Below are 19,872 nucleotides of genomic sequence, written 5' to 3' on the forward strand. Positions count from 1 at the left end.
TGTAGGAAAATTACAGCTGCTTATTCAACATTATCAGGTGCATTTGCACGTAATGTGCAATGTGTTCTCTACACGTATTGTCCAAGTGTCTTCAGAACACGGCACTGCTGATATGCATCACAGAGATTTGACATCCAATGCCAATGCACATGTCAATCTGCAGGAAGTGATGTCATATAAGAGAGACCTATAGAGGCTTTGCATGGTAGCCATCTTGGAGGGCAGGTCCTTTGTTCCACACGGAAACTTCCTGGCCAGCAACTTGGCAGCCACGCAAACCCTCTATTGAATTAAACTGTGTAGTAAAGGCCCTAAACCCATAAGTAGCTCGGTTGAGTGACGACTCATTTTATTGGAGTGGGTCACAAATGTAGTCTGTATATTTTTCATTGCCTCGAAGTATGAAATGACCCTCAGTAAAGTGTGCCAAGTACAACCCCCTGCACCTTTACCCTCATCCCCGCCCATACCATTCGGCCACACCCATCCTTAATCCTCAACCGACCCCCCCACCCAACATCATGCCTGCTTAAGCCTACTCAATGCACACTAGTCGGCATATTGCTGTACTGATAGGGCCGATCTCACTCATAGACATGTGTTGATTATTTTAAACCAAATGGCCTTTGGCACTCCTCATTTCGTGTATACATGTATAAACCGTTCAAATAACACACTGGCTTCATTATTTGCTGTGCTTCAGCAATTTCTAAGTAGCGTTCAGAAATGTGCCCTTGGTCTGATGTCCAAATTGGTCCCTGCTTTCACAACAGTGTTGTATTTGAGTCCATCCCAAGTCCATGGCAAGTCATTCAGTCTTAAGCCAATTCACAAGCTATTTCAAACAAGCTGTGACAGAAGCATTCTTTTGTCATTGTTCACCCTGTTACTTACAACTGGCCTTGTGAAAGGACTTGTGACTGGACTTGTGAAAGGACTTGTGACTGGACTTGTGACTGAACTTGTGACTGGCCTTGTGAAAGGACTTGTGACTGGCCTTGTGAAAGGACTTGTGACTGGACTTGTGACTGGACTTGTGACTGGCCTTGTGAAAGGACTTGTGACTGGCCTTGTGACTGGCCTTGTGAAAGTACTTGTGACTGGCCTTGTGAAAGGACTTGTGACTGGCCTTGTGACGGACTCCAATACAACGCTGTTTCACAACCGGTTTCAGAATCCTTCCCTCTTTGTGTAACTGACACGTCTTTGTACCACAACCCCAGATGATGAAACCTTTCAGGATGTGTTCCGAGATTTCACCAACCTGGCTTCCAACAACCCCGAAGCGCTCAATCGCAACTTCCAAGAGCCGGACAAGCCCACGACACCCGACACCTGAGAGGACTGGGGGCAACTCTAACAGTAGCTCGTAGTTCACTGACCCCTTCACTGCAAGAGCAATAATATATCCCATCCACTGGGTCATCTCTATCAGCGGCTATTATCCAGGATATTTATAACCTTCTCTTGTAGGTCCAACTGAGAGAACTACACTTGATGCAGTGAAGGGATTAGATTAAAACCATTTCTAAAGTTACAGCCCCGCTTAAAGTTGCAGCAGCGCACTTGCATCTCAGAGTTTGGACCCTAAGCTATAATCTCAGAGATGAATACAACTTACGACAGCAAGCTAGTGTCACATGAAGGCTCACATAAATTTCTTCAGAACATCACCGCATTGAAGGCCGGTTTATACTACTACAGGCCAATGTAAACGTGAAGCGAATTTGACGTCATTAAAGATTTGCAGCCAAATTTTGCACGAGTTGAAATGGGCTCAACTTTTGCAAACTCACAGCGCATATAATTGATCTGATGTCACAAGTTCGTGTTCGCTGTCGCGTGAAGTATAAACCAGCCTTCAGTTGAATAGTTGCTTAGTCTGCACACAGTCAGCATATATAGATACATGTCACCCAGTAACTCACGGCAAAACTTCAAAAGTACAACTAAAGCCACATGATGGCTGCTCTTTTTGGATAAATTGCTTGAATGAGCAAACAGTAAGATAACTTAAGAATCTAATAACTTACTGAAGTTTGGTTTGATGCTAGCAAACTTATTCAGCGTCATTCAATGGCTACATGGCATACGAAGGGTATCACGTTATCTCTGTCTCCTGTTAATCACAAACATGCGGAAAAGCGGGCATGTTTTAAATGGCAAATTGCGAAAATCGACAAGAAATGTTTTGAAGTGAAAAATGACCAAGTGCGCTTAATACTCAGTGATTGTCACCTTACGGCACATCCTCTTGTGCTGTAGCATGTAGATAACAGCAAGGTTAAAGTCACTGTTTTTTTAGTGGGGGGGTTCCCACATTTTCTGCAGTTGTAAAAGTGGCATTGTGCTCAAGTGAACTCATTGAGCCCTTGCCTGCTACTGTCATCACTGACATCAAAAGAGGGCGCTGTGCATGTTCACAGAGACATGTACAGCTATGTCAAAACGTGGGCTTGAGGCTGAAAAGTGCTTTAAATTATTTTTGGTGTAACAAAAAATTGTACAAAAAACAACAAAAATCAACTCATTTTTTAAAAAAAGATAGTCACAGAGGAACACTATTTTCTAGACAAAGGTTTAATCACATGTAGGCAAATTTTCAAGATACAGAATTTGTATAAATACCAGTTTCTCTTTTTCATGCATGAATGAAAGTAATATTGTATTGAATGTAGCTACTGTAGGCACATTCTTGCCAGCAGTAGCCACGTATCTCAAACACAGCTCTTTAACTCTTCCTTCATGTTAAAAATATGCACTTGATTTTTCTTCTTTTTCCTCATGTTTAATCTGAAATGATTTTTCCCTCCTAAAAAAGACCATGACAGATCATGCAAGATGATACGAAAGTGAGCATTCTTTCCAGTGGAAAATAATCACGGAATTAGCATCATGAAAGGCAAATTATCTCACTTTTACCAAGCAGTTTGTAAATAAAATCTTCAGCTCTGTTCAAAACTTGCTGAGCACTCAACATAATAAATCCAAACCCTTCCATTTCTTGAACAAACCAACAGAAATACCGGGACTGATCAATGAAAATATTTCATTTTGAAAGGCAGTTTTTCTCTAAAACAATGAACAATTTTTTAGACTCAGTCCCAGCTTAATGCAAGTAAAAGAAAATATGATAAATGACTTTATTTTTATCACATAACAATAATTTTGGAACGAAAGAAAATGTTAAGCAACCTGAACCGGTTTTACCACTCACATGGTTTGATTTCAGTTTTTTAGAATTCATAAACATTTGTATTGAAAGGAATAACTAGAGAGTACAGGGACAGTACTACAGAAACGTTGTGAAGCACGTAAAGTTTGAAAATTAGTTACAAAAACATTTTCATCATAGCATTGTTACGAATTTAATATGCCTCTCGAATTGTTTGCTCTAAGGATTGTTAAATTAATTTATAACAGTGTTTTGCTATGTCATTATCTTCGAAGACTAAGTTTTAAATTATAACGAGTAATTGGGACTGTTTGAATGAATACCAACTAATTTGTGTCAACTTTGGTGAATTAAAATCCGAGCGGCGGCGGGCAAGGCCAAGTTGAAATTGTGTGTCCTATAGCAGTTGTTGGTGGATCTGCTGTTGTTTTGATGCACTGGGTATGATGGATAGGGGTCAAAAGTTAGCGTAGGCCCTGACCTCTAGTTGCATTTGCAATGAAAATCACTTGTCCAAAATGGAGTGGACCCTTGCTTCCAAATGTCAACAGCACTTTGTGATGTAACCGCAAGCGTCTGGCCCGTTTAGCACCTCTCAATGTTTCGGGGATGCAGACTGGCCCCCTGCCGTCCCCCTGAACAACAGCTTGCCGAGCGGTTTCCCTGAGTGTCGTCCCCCGTCGTACACCACCTGACCCCTGACCAGCGTCTTGTGGACTACACCCTTTAGGACTTTGCCCTCATAAGGGGTCAGTTTGTTCCGATGTTGGATCTTGTCTCGAGTGACCTAGGAGAGAACGATATTCCCGTTATATCCACCCCTATTTATTACCCGTGTCCAGCAGAAGCGCCCCCCTCATTAGCTGAAAAGAGCCATGCTGGTGCAGAGTGTCCATTTTGTTGGTAGCAACATGACTGTTATGTGTGCACTGCACAGTCATTTGTAAACCAACAAAGTGCAGTTCCCACCACATAAGCCTTCATTGCTGGGAAAATTGCGCCCTGACTGGTCCCGCAGGGGGCCCATAACCCACAGTAATGTGAGACAACACAAATATATTACGTTGCCCCTGCACACGTTTTGTGATCACGAGAAAGGGGTCATTCCATAACTTTGGCTTCCAATGTTTTTTAATGTCAATGTTACAAGTTAAGATCACATTCTTTAACCCTAACGGTTCCAAATCCCCCAGTTTCAATATGATTTTACATACACCCAAGAGGTTAGGGTTAATTTCCAATAGTGATTAAGAATAGCCATATTTACCTGTCAAACACTAGTGTCAAATCAATGTCAGTCATGTATATATACGAGTACCAAGTCATATTACACAAGTGTAGAAGGGACAGAAAAAGTCAAATTTCAGACCCCAAATTTATAGAATCACCCAGATTTGAACTTTATGCATACTGTTTTCCTATTTTGAATCGTCCGTCCTTCACTGTTCACCTACGCTGCTGCCACACAGTGAACACTCATTGTTTACTGGGGGAAAAAAAGTGGAAATCTAGCCAATGAAAACCTAAAGCAAATCAGCCAGGACAAAATGAATTCTGTTTGCCAGTATCGATATTTCCCATAATGCACTGTGGAAAAACAGCGCCCTTTGGAACCTTCACTGTGGGACACAACCGGAAGAGTTTCTTGCGTTGGAACAAAGTGGATTGGACACAGGCATGACAATGGCATCGCCATGGTAACCATATTGCAGTGTAGAGATCATTACGAATCATTCCAATTGCAACAAACCGTCCTGCTCATGACACAGTCATGGCTTGATTCTTACCTGGAATTCTGCTTCTGGGTCCCATATCACTAGGTCTCCATCCATGCCCACCTTGAGTTGCCCCTTACTGTCTGCCAGGCCAGCCAACAGGGCAGTCCGTTCACACATCAGGCGGACTAGCTCATGAATATGCATGCCTCGATTCCGTGACCCAGTCCAGAACAGTGATAATCCTTGAGCAGAAATGACCCAAAAGTGCATCAATATAAGTGACGCAGCTTCTGCTTTTTAACCACTTCGGACCGGGGCATTTTTCAACGTTGAGGATGCTGGGCCGGCATGACTATCATTTTTTCTGTTCTCAAAATCCTTCAACAATTCATCATTCCATTTAACAGTCGTTTATAGCCGAACGGAGTAATCTTCAGGCACTACTCTAAGTTGACAGGTGACCTTCATTGACACCCGAATATTTCAGCCAGGCCTGCAGCCTTGTAAACAGAGCCCAGATTGTGCGGTGTCACACAGCTGTCTTTTGTTCACGAACCTGGCTCAGTGCACTGCTGACCTCTTTTCAATAGGGGCCAGATTAGCATGCAGCGGTGCTGTGTGGCTCATCGCTGCGGTGGTGGAGAGCTATTGTCCCCGGTGGTAATCCGCTTGCTCTAAATACCCCAAACCCTGGTATACGGTTTCAAAATAATGCTGGATTATCACCACTTTTGAGAGTGAAAAATTCTGGTCATGCCCAGCAGCCTGGTCTTTTGTTCGGAGTACGGTCTTTTGTTACAGGGCCCTGTTTCCTTTGTCCGAGTTCGGAGACCCCGGCCACACATATAAACCATACGGCTCCGATCCCGGAGTCCCCGGCTGGTAGTGGTTAACTACACTTCTCAACTCCAAGCTTCTTATCCTGAACTCCCAAGAGTTCTTACTTGGAACTCTCCTCAATCCTACAAACCCATCAGAAAAAAAAACGAGAGGAATATTCTTTGCTCTTCATTGTTTAAGAAACACTAAGCTCCATGCTGAGTAACAGTGGCTGGGCTTTTCCTCAATCCTGCAAAATCCTCCACTTTGCAAGAATCCAATGACACATTCTTTGTATTTCAACTCCCAAGGGGCATCAGGGCTGCCATGTAAAGTACCAGTGGCTGAGCTCTACTTTCCGTAATCCCACAAAACCTTCTGAAACATTCTGGCCAATTTTGAAGGGTTTAGGAGGGTTTAGAACAAGATTAGAAATGCACATCTCGCAGGCCGAATTTCTCACCAAACTGCAAAGATGAAATCCCTCCCCATGCCTTCATGAAGTCGCCTTCTTGAGTAAGTTTGAGGTCAGCCGTGCATGGGGAGTGATCCGACACGATCATATCAATGTCGCCAGAGGTGACAGCAGACCAAAGCCTAGCCTACAGAAATGTTTACAAGCAAGAACACCCAGTCAATATCCTTGGATCTGTGACTGGAAGGAGAGTCACTCACCAGCCAATCACAAGTCAATCATGAAACCAATCATTGGTCAAATTGCAAGCCAGATCACGAGGTCTTTGCAAATAACATTTAAATACTGCATTTTGAAAAACAAATTGAATAAACATCTCAAAGTAATCTGAGCACTGCACATTTTGTTGTAATTCAGTTCACAAATGTACGAGTCAGGTTTTATACATTTTAGTAAGAGCTTTTCTTCAGAGCGTTTTATGCTGAAGCCATCTTTGCATGGTTCCCTGAAGACTTGGCATCGATAGCTGAACCACTGTGGCGCAAACACGAGACAGCAACAAAATCTAAAAATGTTTGCTTCATCTTCTCACCTGGTTCTCGTGTTCCCTGATTGGTGGGCAGCATTTGAACTGCGTGGCTCCGCTGGGCACAGTTTCCGCATCCAGCGAGAGGTAGTGATGGCACGTTTCTACGGTGATGGGAGCGCCCTGTTTGCGGGCATCGAGAATGATGGGAAGGGCCTCCGCTGAGGAGAGGTGAACAATGTGACAGGGCACCCTGCAGTACAGAAATCGCGGTTGGATTTCTTCAAATCATCTGAATTTTTATTAATTTCCTACACAGGAAAACAACATATAGGCTGGCTATCTTGCGTATTACCACATTCCTCACTTCAAGATGAATAAATCATAATTACCTGTACTGCAAGCACAACTTGGCGACCAATCGAATGGCTTCATTCTCCATGGCTTTTGGCCTGGACTTCAGAAATGTCTCATAGGCAGTTGGAGCAGTCGGACTGTCATCTGGTGGGAGATCTGTCTCCACTTCAGCATGGAACTTTTCCAAGAAAATAAAAGAAAAGTGTGACGTACAGTGGTTTGTCTTGGTGCTGATTTTCTCCCCTTTTTTTCCCTATGAATATCCAGAAAAGTGAAGAGCATTCTTTTATCAGACTGTGTGAAGCAGTCACTCTCTGGTTGGGTGGGGTTCTGTGTTTGGTCAGCTGTACAGGCCTGTCATATGGTGTTTACCTCTGCATAAAAGAAGTCCACATAATGCAGGGTACATTGGCATTGTGTGGACTTACACACGTCCACACAATGTTTTCCCTTCTCTGAAAAACATTTTCGGAGGCATTTTGGGGTCAAGGTTATTGTGGCAAAATGAAGAGGAACAGTCCAGGAAATCATCATCAAAAATCCAGCTTGAAGGAGTTACAAACAAAAGAGGAACAACAGGGGGTCCCCAGTTGCAGGCAAATACACACTTGTGTGTGTGGAAGCGTTTTGTCAATGTTGAATTTAAAACTTATTGCTTTGAGCTTTTGAACAAACAAAATTTTGTATCATAAAAGTAAGCTTGAAAGCTTCAAGATTGATTTATTATCAATAAATACAATTTTCGGTATCAAGAGGTCGCATATAACCTGTTTCGAATTTACCACATTTGTTACAAAGTGTGCCTGGCCCTTCATATTTCCAGCATGGAATGCGGCAAAAGTGGACCCCCTTTGTGATATGATGCACAAGCTATACACCCTAAGGCTATTGTGCCTATTGCACCCCCCCCCCGGAAATCTGAAGGGAATTCCAAAGATTCCGTCAACACAAAAGAAGACTCAATAGAGGGGGGCCCCCTTGCCACATATCATGCATCAAATGGCCCTTCGGGGCATGAGATGCCCAATTTTTCTCATCTCTTACCAGCAGCACACTGTCGGTGCCCTGCAGTTCCTTCATGGCTTTGTGCAGGTCATCCTCGGTAACATGGGGGAACTCATCCACTCCGCTGTGGATCAGAAAACACTTGAACCCAGCGATGCCCTCACGAATCATAGGCTTCAACTCTAGCTGTCATTATATGTGACACGGGGATAAAGGATGATTTGGGTCAATCATCCTTCAACCACAAGCAAAGTTACAGATGGAAGGGGGGGCTGGTATTTTGGAGCCTTAATTGATCCTTAAATTAAAATCCACCATTGCGCATGGTACATTCTCTGAACTTCAACTTTCAAGGTTCATCAAACCCCATACAAAGTAACAGCAGACATCTTCCCAAACCTCCTCATGGATTTTGAAGGGCATGGGAAGTTTAAGGAGATGGAATTTCATTCAGCCACTGAGTGGTGTTATTTTCAAATAATTTACTGCTTAATTTTCACTGGCCAGCGTATTTTCATGTGTTATGTTCTCCCCTATCTAAGAAATGAGTTTGTCCCAGGAGTGTGGAGTGGTGTAGACTAATAGCCAGCATGCAAATTAGGTTATGCTTGAGAGATCCTGTTCAGTCTCAGATGCCCAATGTACTAGCCTTCACGGCTTGCAGTCACCTGTGTGGGACCTGCTGGGCGTCACCTATGATGCAATACCTGTTTGAGCGTGAAACTGTAAGCTTTATTTCACTTTGATTTACAGACTTAGAAGTCAGTGTCAGGATTGCAGCAATGAAAGAATCTTTTGGATGTTTTTGGTAGGAAATTTGCATTCCCACAACTATAAAACTGGAAATCAATTGCAAGGATTGAGCTGAGGCCTGCTTTAATTCTGTAAACAAGTTTATTTTAAAGGAAGTTGAATGGGACATCCTTGCATAGTGCTACCGCAAACCTCTATAACTTTAACTTACTACCGTCGCCACGAAAAGTTTCACAGCTCAAGTTTATTTTCGTTAAATATACCTGATAAAATAAGTTGGCTCTATCAGGAGATGAATATTTTGAAGGTAATTTGCATTCCCTAGAAATGAATTTTAGGGTTAATCTATTCAGGCATGTAATTTGAACTGTGATAAACAGCAAGGATATTCCAATCTTTACAAGACTTCTTTCAGCATGTTTCAACTTTCAATGGTCTGATCCAAGGAAAAGTTGCATGCCTGTCTGCTGAGAGCACGAAGTGAATTTAAAATTCATCAGAAACTGGAAATGATAAATTCTCAACAGTTTAGTCTCACATTGAAATTAGATATTGTCCTGGAGTGCTTTCCCAAGGGGGAACGACCTGAAGTCAGAGCCCAAGGTCCTCAGCGGACAACAAGCACTTATACCGCCCTGTGTGGATAGCACCCATGACTGAGGAATAGATTCTTGTGTGGAACATGTCAGGTTCGACTTAAGGATGCCTGTGCGGACGGTCGGCCGACTGTCCAGAAACCAAACTCACCTGGGCTGGTAGCATCAAGACCAAACCAATCACTGGGTTACATTAATGATAGACCTGTAACGCTCATTTAGCTAAGTTAACCCTCCTTTGGTTTTATAGCACAAATATGCACAAGTGCCCAAGGTCACTCTCTTGCATGTTGGTGCAGTGCACAACACAACACAGCTGTGCTTCTTTGAGATGTTTACCAAGTGACCCAAAGAGTGACTTCAGCATAGGAGGGTTCAAGATGGAGGTGGGATTACTGAAACCCAAGAGCAAACATTAGACGAACCGTTTCTAAACCAGTTCTAAACCATGTATCGCAGTGCATTCACACTGATTTCTTTCTGGGTGAGGTAAATCTTATGTGCTTGTCGGGCTAGCTCTAAAAAGTCTTTATTTTGGGGGGTGATATTTTTTGCAACTTTTTTTTGCATGATTAAAGAGTACCATAGGCCTAAGTAATAATTCGGTGGACGAAATTTGGTGATCCTTAGCAAGTTCATTTTGTCTTTTTATTTCATCCATCTTCACTGTCACACTCCTTGGGATTTTGTTGGGGAAAAAAAAATACTCGATGAGACACATTTGGAGATCCAAATCTGTCGCAAGCTAGGGAGGACGGATCGAACCTCATTTCCCGGTATGACTCCACCCCAGAACGCAACATCGACATGTGCCATCTCGGCTGCGTAGATTAACTTTGTCCTGAAGGCATCTAAGCTCACTGTGGAAGGAATGCAATTTCTGAAAAAGGGGGAAACAAACAAATTCATCTCAGTCATGTTACTGTTGTGAGTTTCATGATCGTTCAAAACACTAACTTAAGCTAGAGGCTTTGCCAAAACTCAAAATACAAAGGGGACCGCCATATTGAGCGAATGATGCATTGGTAGACTAGAACAAGTATTGACCACATTCAGTGGTAGAGTTTATCTGGATTCCTCAGCAAAACGGTTAATCCACGTCCCAATAGAGTACATACCTTGGACCTTGAAATACCTGGAATCTTGAGATACTATGTTTGACCCAATGCACAAATGAGGGAAAGTAGAAGTTAGTTTTAATAAATGGCAAGTTCCAAGCAGACGTTAATTGTTGCTTACAAGGGCATGTCTACAATGGTGGTTATCCCACCAGCTGCTGCCGCCTTGGTGGCTGTCTCGTACCCCTCCCACTCCGTGCGTCCTGGCTCGTTGACATGAACATGACTGTCCACGATCCCGGGCATGACAAGGTACTGTCCAGCATCAATATCCTGCGAGATAAAATCCTCACAGCATGAGTTCTGCTGACTAAATCTGTCGAGCCTAGAATGGAAGTTGTCCAAATTTACACAGAGATATGCCGTGCTGTATTTAAGCATGTAACTCCAGTTTTCATTTGAATGCGCACAAATCCACATATTGTCACGTAGGCACCAGGTTGCAACAATGCATGGTGACTACCAGTGTCTATTACAGTCCCCTCATCTCTTTCTTTGTCACAATTGTTAACACAACTTCGCAAGACCTCAGTGGCTGTGGGTGCAAGTGTGGGGCAAGGCAGAATCGTGTGGGTGTAAATTTGCACCCACACCACGTAGCACCGCCACTGGTGACAAGACCATCTTTCAAAATTAACACGAAAAAATGAGCAGTTTTCCCATTTATGGTCAAAGAATGTACAAAAGAAAAAAACGGGAAATCCAGCGAGACCCATTTTAGCCGATTTCAGAAACGGTCATTGCTGGTGATCCTGAAGCATCAGAGGGGAGCTACGGCTGTAAACACTGCATGTGTAGGATGCACCTTTACATGCGAGTCTCGAAGTACAGGCCTGCTCAAAACGCATTGTTCTTGCATGGTTCTTGTCCACTACGTTGATCGTACCATCCATCAAGATTAAGTGTATGATTTGTTGTGTTTTTGTCTCAAAATAAAACATACCCCGGTCTTGTGCAGTTTGTAGTTATGGACATTACAGTCAACATAAAGGGAAGAGCTAAATTAATGTGTGAAGTTTACAAGCTGTTAACCAACATCGGTAATGTTGCATAAGCCATAACAGCATAATTTGACCTATGTAGTAATACTGGTCGCTAGCAGGGGGCGGGGCATGTGTAGGTTTACCTTTGCTTCATCCCATGGACCACTGTATTTATCTCCTTCCACAATCCTGAAAATCTTCCCATTAACTATCTCCACAACAGCTGGTCCTATGGTGCCGTTGTCCCTAAGCAACACACGTCGGCTCTTGACTCGAATGGAAGACATCTTGAGTTGCTTATGAATTCTGATACAAAAACCATGAAATAACAAAATGAAAACAGTGTCTGGGTAACCAAAAGTGACTTTTGTAGGCCTCCCCAAGAATTATGGGGTTCGATATCTGCTGCTCTCGGCGGCAAACCCCAGTGCCCAGTCACCAAGGCTAAGGCTAAGCATCCTTCATCCATGGGCTAAGCATGCTAAGTAGGCTATTGACAATAATTGTTGCAAACAACTGTAGCACTAGCAGGCAATAGGCCTACAACTTTACAAGCGAAGAAAAAAATCCCTGAATGTCCTGACTGCTGGAGATTAGCAGTGTTTATGGTGGCCTTGATTAATCCACCGTTTATAATCTACATGGTCAATGGTTTACGCAACGCAAGGGATCACGTTCCATTCAAACGTGCACAACAAACAAGCCATGGACCATGGAGTAGACTCCTGGTTACTTCTTGTCAGTGTTCTAGCCACACTGGGCGGCCCCGGGGAGGCACCGGTACTGCAAATTTCTGCCGCCCAGCACGGATTTTCCAAATAATGAACTGAAAAATATTACTGAAAATTTAAATCTACCAATTCGATGGTATTTCAAGCATTAGACATGTTAGAAAGCGTTGCGAACTATGCTCACTACCTGACTACCAGCTGACTACACTTCGCGATCCAATGATTTACCCAGCACTTAGCGAGAACACTGCTTCGGGGCTATAGGCTATGTGGACTAAAAACTATGCAACTGCAATATTTGAAAGGAACAGATAGGCTTATCTGTGCCAAAGCAAAGAGAAAAACGTGAGGGTATTTCGAGGGTCAATGTAACTTATTACTGTACTTACGCTGCAGTCTTGTCCGAGGCCGTTTTCCAATACTCAATTTCAGCGGCATCTCAGGTTCACCTGTTTTTTACGACCTGACTTTGAAGCTGTAAGCGCATTAATTAGTCTAATAGTGCCACAAAACATCTAATAAGATGCAGAAGAGCACAAATTTAAAGTAATCCAATTTTATTTCAACGCTTCAGACCCACAATTCGGGATTGGTTTCGGGGACGAAGCCTCAGACGGAGACGTATTTGAGTATTGGAAAACGGCCATAGGTCACATGACCTATGGCCGTTTCACAATACTCAACTTCGTCTAGGGGTGCAGTGTTCCAATTCAAGGAAAATTCTTTGCCAGGCGGAGGCGCACAAAAAGTACCCCCCAGAAATTGTTTCAAAAAGAGGGGTCTGTTTGGGTCAAGGAATGGTGGGATTGTGCCAGTATAGCCTAGGATTATCTCTGTTGATTCAGGAGCACCCATCTGGGGATGAAGCAGACAAAAATGGCATTGAAAATTAGTCAGAAGAGCCCCAAAAGGTACGGTGAGAGATGTCATTTGAAAAATGGCGACTGGGAGGGCTTGGCAACATTCACTTTTTGGGGGGTGAGTTTGTTTTGGGCGGATAATTAAAAAATTCATTGGTTAACCTGCTAAAAATTGAAATTCAAATGAAATCTGGAGGACCACACAACACATTGTTTTTTGTTTGAGAGGCCTCAGGGACTTCAGTTGCCTGCCATGGGGCTCCAAACTTGGTTGATTTTACACTATTTTCAGTGGAGCTTGAATTGGTTCAGTGCACCCCTAGGTAGGTCCCAACGTCCATACGAACAGCTGCATATCAGCAGAGGGCGCTATATTGTCACCATGTCGCACACTGGGTTCTGCCACTTTGAAAAGCAAGATAAAACGAGGGCCACAGAAGTCCACTCGTAGACTAAACAAGCCTCGTTAGAGGCGCTTAAGGCTTTTTGGCACTCACTCTTTCTTGATAGATCAAGGTGTTTTCCCTTTCTCTCTCCCTAAATACTTTTGGATTGAGGGGGGAAGGACCACTATTAACTGTTAATACATGTATTAAAAATCACATTGCAAAGGGTGAGATGTTAGTTAACCCTCCGCATGAATAATACGGAGTTTTTATTCAAAACTGGCTAAACTTATAATCAAAGTTTCAAAAAAATTTAACTTGAATTGCAATAAATGGTTAGGGAGAACATTTGTGCAAAACTGCAATGAGCATAGTTCTTGGCATTGGTAGGGATCGATATTACCTGCCTCGGACATCTAGAATGCCTATTTATTACGTGTAAATTGGATTGCATACCGATAATATTTATCCCTTACCCGAAAAGCATTATTATTAAAGTCCAAGGAAGTCTGACTCTCTAAAAAAAAATTACCTCTCATCAAAATGTATTTCTTACTGATCAACATTTACTCACTCTAATGCTTCGGTAAGTTGTCCACATTAAAAGCTGAAATTTGACAATTTATTTTAATTTCTGTTCAGACGAATTTCATATAAAATCCAATATTTGACGGGTGTCCACATCTTCTAAAGCAATCAGATTAATAAACATGATAAACTGTTTTGTTTATCCGGCTCGTAAGTGTGACGTCACAGCAGTTTAAACCACGCCCATTGCACATGCACTGCACATAGAGTGATCGCCGTTTACATGGAGCCATGGAACCGGAAGTTAACGCGCAACGTCAGCGCTCGACTAATGGGAGCCTGCAAATCGTGGCGCGTCCGCCTTTGTGACGAAGTCACTTACAAACTGCATAGAAACACGCGGATAGAAATTTACCTTACAGGACAATTTCGCATCATATTTGGTGCGCGGCATTCGCAGTTGTCGTGGCAACCAATACGTAGAGATTTGAAGTAAACTGAGATTAAACATCAGCAACATCTTTTCTTTAAACTGAACTCACCGAGTTTTAGTAAAATGAATTAGGGAATTAAAAGAAATGTCCAGTCTGTTTTTCCCGTTTAAAACAATTTTGTCCAAATCGAGGAATTAAGGCAACGAGAGGTAATACTTGATACTCGATACACTCGGCGAGATGTTTCATTCGACGAAGCACACAGCAACATTTTCCCTCCCCACAATCTGGGCTTGTTAAAACGAGTGCATCAACCCACCTACTGTAAGTGAGCCTTTAGTCGGTGGTGACTCTGAACAATGCCGGGTTCCAGAAATATTCAGAAGGCAATTTGCATTTTAATTTATGCCTGTCTTCGAAAATTAGTGATGAGATAGAGACAGCACCCTCTCTCAGGAAAAAAAAAATGAGTAGACGGACAGAACGTCACTACGAGCCCGACAACAAAGGTATAAAGACCGGATTGTATAGGAAACGGTTTACAATGGTAATATGGTCCATCCGTGGGAATCATATTATGCAACAATAACAATCATAATGACCGGCTGTGCAAGGTATGCCAAAAAAATGATGGATTGATGGCGGAAAATACACTTGACATTGACACTGTAATGGCGGCATCATTGACAACAGGCTTTCAAAAAGCTCGATAAATAACCCCTTCCACTTGGCATCATCAAAATCACACATCTCTGACGTTTGATAAAAACGAATCGGACAAACCGTGGGTTATAAATTCATGAGTGACTGCCAATGCATTCGAGAATTTTGTTTCAATATTCGACCGTATGAATTCTAGACCAGTTTTCTCCCCATACACTCAGTGAAAATGTCAGTTCCAAAAAAATCGAATTCATCTTGAAACTATAGTCTTTTTCAAACAGAAGTATTCTCAGTTCCTTCCTGATCATCCCACAATGGATGGAATTTTGTATTAACAAGGGAAACATGAATTCAAGACCGTTTATGTTTGGAGCACCTTGACTGGACAAAACGGACCCCTCTTATACAATCACTATCGTCCACACCCACATATAAATCGGCTCCGGAGTTGAGTGGTCTAAAAATAGATCATCCTCTGTCTATATTTGGCTCCTCCAAGCCGTGGTGAGGCGCGGATCCTCTTGTGTAAATTCAACGGGCGGGCTAAAAATATGCCTACGCTAAAAATAGGTGCACGACTGAACTAGCACTTGGCAAGTGTAGATGTTATGTGGAAATCTATGCAAATCACTTTGACCCAGGCCTCGCGCGGCGGCTGCCGTGCGTAGTGCATGCTACGAGCGCTCGGCGATAATACGATGCGAGAACGCTGTCGATGCCTAGCTATCAGGCTGTGGCGTTAATAGATGTCTTACCCTTCGTATGGCTGAACATGTTAACGTTGGAAAGAGAAATTATGTAGACATTGTAATCGTATGCCTTAATTTAAGCACGGCAAATTTTCCGGGTTTGGGTGAGGCATAGAATAATATGAAGGCAAGTGATGTCTTGAAAAGGGGGGAGGGGCCGTCTGACAAGATCCTAGCTCCTGAGATATTTACGATGCTTATTTTTCCAGTTAAATCACAGGGTGTCCAATCAAGCCTTCACCTTAAAAAACTTATTAAGGTAATTATATTTATTTAAAAAAAGAAAGATTGGAGAGGTATGACGTTCGTGGGATGGTAATTAGTTGAGCATGCGCACTCCACTGAACAGAGGGTTTGTGTTCGTGTACGTGTATCTGGTTCATCTCCCGAAAAGTCAGTTTTGGATGAAACCATTAATGATGGCAGAAATGTATCTTGAGCGATTTTGTTTGTTTGTTTGTTTGTTTAATTGTCTGTTTGTTTGTTTTTTACACTTCTTTTACTGGATAGTTACCGGGGAAGAGCTGTTCTAAGTGGGGCCAACGCACAATAACCATTGTCAGTTAAACTTAATTTTTATCATACGTTTGTTAAATTCTCTCCAATATAACTATCCCCCCATCATCCATAACCACGCCCCTAAAGGGGATATATTCGAGACGTAAGAGTGGAACATCTAAAAATTGTACGTACGGGCTGAAGAAAGAAAACCTTGCCTTATGTGCAAGTTCTGTTTTCTAGTCACTTTTGTATCTGTATTTACAAAGAAACTAATCTCCGTTATTATGTGTGTCCGTCCGTCCTCCACGGTGACTGTGTGTCTGTCGGTCGATGACAGGTGATCCAGCTCTTTTATTTCCAATTCCTCGATGCATGCTATAAGGTAAGTTCCATACACAGTCAACTAGAACTTTTTATAAGCCATCCAACTGAAAAGAGGGGGGGTCATAGAAACGTTCAAGAAACCGCAGAGATGTTTTATGGATGCCAACTATATATTATCTGAGAAAGAAAACTACATATATTAATTGAAGAAAATTCTAACTTTTAAACTATTGCTTTCATTTTCTGAGGAATATTGCTCAACACGATATAAGTAGCAACTTCGGATCGATATTCGTTTTAGTTTGAGGAACTTCACTCGCCAAAATGAAAATTAAAACAAAAACATTATCATAAACAACCGCGACCTCCCCTCCCTGGTATATATGTCTGACGTAACTCGCAGGTTCCCGACAGCACACGCAACCAATTCAATAACGTGGAGTTTTCTACGGCTGAGTCCAAATCGCATGGCTACGGCTGGTACTAACACACAAGTTTAGGGAAATGGCCACGGCCGCTATCTAGAGGCTTTCATAGAGTAATGTGTTTCACGTAGACATAGCCGACTAACTCTGGCACGGCCTCACATCCAGTGAGCGCGTATAGTACCAGGCTAGGAGACGGGTTTCCTTGCCAAATCGGAGTGGGCACCGCACCCTGAATGTTACGGCCATTACTGGAAATAGTAAAAATTACTGATCGAGAGGTAAACCTTCTAATAAAGAACGATTCTGGACGGAAATCGACTAAAGGAGGTACCCGGAGTGAACAGCACCATTTAGGGGGTAAGTACTGGTCCTTCCAAGATAAAAACATTACACGTGAGGGTCGTTTTGAGGCTGAAAGGGACGAGATAACGAGCCAGTTGCCCGTCACCGGGCGAAGCGATGAGCGGTTTTAGGCGGTGCCTTGGTACGGAAAATAATAATCACTGTTCATGTTGACCATCAAATCTTGACGGCGAGCTGTAATTTCGTTTTATTGTCCTTGCAGACTACCCATATTAATCGTTCACCACATGTTCTAATACAACACCCAGATATTTCATTGAGGTCGGGTGAGGTGGACATGTGCATAAATTCTGAAGAACATCTGTAAAGCTGAAGTTGATAGGGAGCCGTCTTGAGCTTGGTCCGGTTAACCTACATGGTGAATGCGGAAGCCATTTTGATTTCGGCTCTGTCTTGCTTGTGCACGATTGAAATTCTATTTCCCTGTTGAATATTTCCGACTCATTTTCACAGTAATGATGAACTCACATAAAAATACATAAAAAGTATGAAAATGTCGTTTACATTTATTTTGAAATAATTTTCGGTGTTCTAAACAATTTTCTCAGCTGAGTTTTTTCACCCAGAATTTTCCATTCACAACACACACCGTGACACACGATCTACCGACTATCCATATGAATTACTATTGTGTTAATATTATCTTTAGTATTGAATAAAACAAATCATTTAATTGAAAGAATTTGTGTACAGTTGTACAAATTGATAGTGCATACCAATGTGACTTATCTTTGAATTGATTTTTTCCCCTCAGTTAAACTATTGCTAAGACAACTTCCTCAAAAGCAGATGAAAAACTAATGCTAAAATTCTTGTGAAAAAATTAAACAACAGGTCATGTGGGAAGTAGTAAACAGTCATGACAGATGTGGTATTTCTGTCATTTTTTAGAGAATTTGTTGAAAAACAAGCTTGAGCATGTTGAGTTAACATAAACATGATAAATTTATTCCCAAAACTGGTTTTTCACATGATATTTTTGAAACACTGACTCGCGGTACAGTCATGCAATAAAGAGTTATTCGTGTACATGCGTGATCAACCATGGCTTAACAGAAGCTAAATTTTGGAGGGACGTCAGTTAAAATGAATAACATCATAAATTTGTGTGGAGATTTATGGGATTTCTACTGGAAGAGAGACTTTTTCACCTGTGCTCAGAAAAGAAAAGAAAATTCGTAGGACCAGGAAATGGAGAATCTGTATAACATACACGTGTGATCAGTAGTCTACACAGCATCTTCTGCAAGGATATTGGAGTCACTAGATTAGGTGACATGCTTAACTGTGAAGGCGCTTTTTTAGATTGTAAGACAGTGAAACATCATTTGTTCATATGCTGTTCAGATGTTACTCTTGATATTCAGAGATTGTAGTCCACAGTTTGAAGTATTTCAAAAGATGAGCCTTTTTCCTTTCTTTTTATGAAGTGTTCAATTTTAAGCTTGGTGAAATCTCCTCATCGCATTACCAAAGATGTTCGACTGATTATCACACATCAATGGCCAATGCACTCCAGTCATCGTCGTTCACCGCGTGACGATTCCAACAACACATGTAACTTTTTTCTCGGTGAATTTTATTTCTGAACAGGTTGGTTTGTCTGGATTATCAGAGTGAAGACTGAGTTTTTTTACAGCCATTGTTGAAGTGTTTTCCATGTTTCACAGTTAATAAAGTAAATGACAACCTTTCATTCTACCATGCTGGCTTTGTTTGTGTTCATTGTGTTCACTTAAGCCATCAGGGAGGAATTATTAAGCAATGATGGATCTGTATTGATTCAATAATAGGAGTGCCGTATAATCTTGTTGCAGTTTCGGTCCAGCTAAAATTTGGCACCTGTGCTAAGCATTAAAAGCTTTATGGCACTTTGAGCCCCGAGCTACATGTAAACCAAGACAGGGCACAATTTTCTGAGGCTCCTTTGGTAGGAACTGCAGGTCACTGGTTCACAAGTGCTATGAAATGCATGCGTTATGATCGTTGCCAACAAAATGAGCACTCCGGACCAACATGGCTATTTTCAACTGATGAGGGGAGGGGATGCTTCTGCTCATGCCGGTTAATGATAATGGTGTCATTGAAAAGTGTAGTAACAAGTCATGATGATACAGCGCATCACCAGTGGGTAATGTGCATAGGTGATGTTTTGCAGTGCATTGTGGGTAGAGCCAATGTTCTTGCACCAGATTTTATTTCATTTGCCTAAGAACTTGGTGGACTTTCCTTTTTTTGGATGCCCACCAGGCAGGTGGATTTTCTTTTCCTGGGACAAGCTTGCACACATTCCTAATTTATGTACAATATTTGCAGTACCTCAGAACAATAAACGGATTGTCCACTACAGGAAAGTGCAGGAGGATGTCTGCAAAATTTGAGCTGAGCACTTGGGGGCATGCCATATTGTAGTCTTGGCCCACAACTTGATTTGGATTTT

At 42.1% G+C, this 19,872-nt stretch overlaps 3 protein-coding genes across 8 annotated transcripts in view; 2 read left to right on the forward strand and 1 right to left on the reverse strand.

Annotated features, from left to right (window-relative positions):
* Positions 1-3,563, forward strand: part of LOC110976486 (arf-GAP with coiled-coil, ANK repeat and PH domain-containing protein 2-like) — a 28,534-nt gene extending 24,971 nt beyond the window's left edge. For both annotated transcript variants that reach the window (XM_087147043.1, XM_022229783.2), the window contains exon 28: positions 1,224-3,563. In XM_087147043.1, coding sequence (XP_087003169.1) covers positions 1,224-1,339 — 116 coding nt within the window. In that variant the 3' untranslated portion in view covers positions 1,340-3,563. The remainder of the gene's footprint in view (positions 1-1,223) is intronic.
* On the reverse strand, positions 2,565-14,141 carry LOC110976487 (allantoinase, mitochondrial-like). 4 transcript variants are annotated; one of them, XM_022229789.2, is made up of 10 exons: positions 14,017-14,141; positions 11,609-11,771; positions 10,604-10,755; positions 10,130-10,244; positions 8,055-8,201; positions 7,046-7,188; positions 6,720-6,906; positions 6,176-6,314; positions 4,963-5,135; positions 2,565-3,962 (listed from the first exon to the last, which is right to left on the reverse strand). In XM_022229789.2, the coding sequence occupies exons 2-10, from the start codon at positions 11,750-11,752 to the stop codon at positions 3,771-3,773; spliced, it is 1,392 nt and encodes a 463-aa protein (XP_022085481.2). In that variant the 5' UTR covers positions 11,753-11,771; positions 14,017-14,141; the 3' UTR covers positions 2,565-3,770. The 4 variants fall into 4 exon arrangements, with proteins under 4 accessions (XP_022085481.2, XP_022085476.2, XP_087003172.1 ...); XM_022229784.2 differs by lacking the exon at positions 14,017-14,141 and adding an exon at positions 12,646-12,848; XM_087147046.1 differs by lacking the exon at positions 14,017-14,141 and adding an exon at positions 12,586-12,840.
* A 386-nt stretch (positions 14,142-14,527) lies between these two features.
* Positions 14,528-19,872, forward strand: part of LOC110976474 (guanine nucleotide-binding protein subunit beta-1) — a 31,403-nt gene continuing 26,058 nt past the window's right edge. The window contains exon 1 of one of the 2 annotated variants that reach the window (XM_087147128.1): positions 14,528-14,728. The gene's annotated coding sequence lies outside the window, so the exon portion shown is untranslated. Of the gene's footprint in view, positions 14,729-17,289; positions 17,427-19,872 lie in introns of those variants that run through there. The other variant, XM_022229749.2, reaches the window with a different exon arrangement.

This window comes from Acanthaster planci, linkage group LG16 (assembly GCF_054643075.1).
Source record: "Acanthaster planci isolate LZ-2023a linkage group LG16, COTS_SCS, whole genome shotgun sequence".
Taxonomy (NCBI): Eukaryota; Metazoa; Echinodermata; class Asteroidea; order Valvatida; family Acanthasteridae; genus Acanthaster; species Acanthaster planci.

Bases quoted from the DNA above. Each gene is read 5' to 3' on its own strand.
- LOC110976487 (XM_022229784.2), bottom strand. From the start codon at position 12,683: ATGCGCTTACAGCTTCAAAGTCAGGTCGTAAAAAACAG. The intron at 11,772-12,645 runs GTGAACCTGAGA...TTTTTGTATCAG, and splicing joins AGTCAGGTCGTAAAAAACAG to AATTCATAAGCAACTCAAGA. The intron at 7,189-8,054 runs GTAAGAGATGAG...TTCTTGGAAAAG, and splicing joins GCACCGACAGTGTGCTGCTG to TTCCATGCTGAAGTGGAGAC.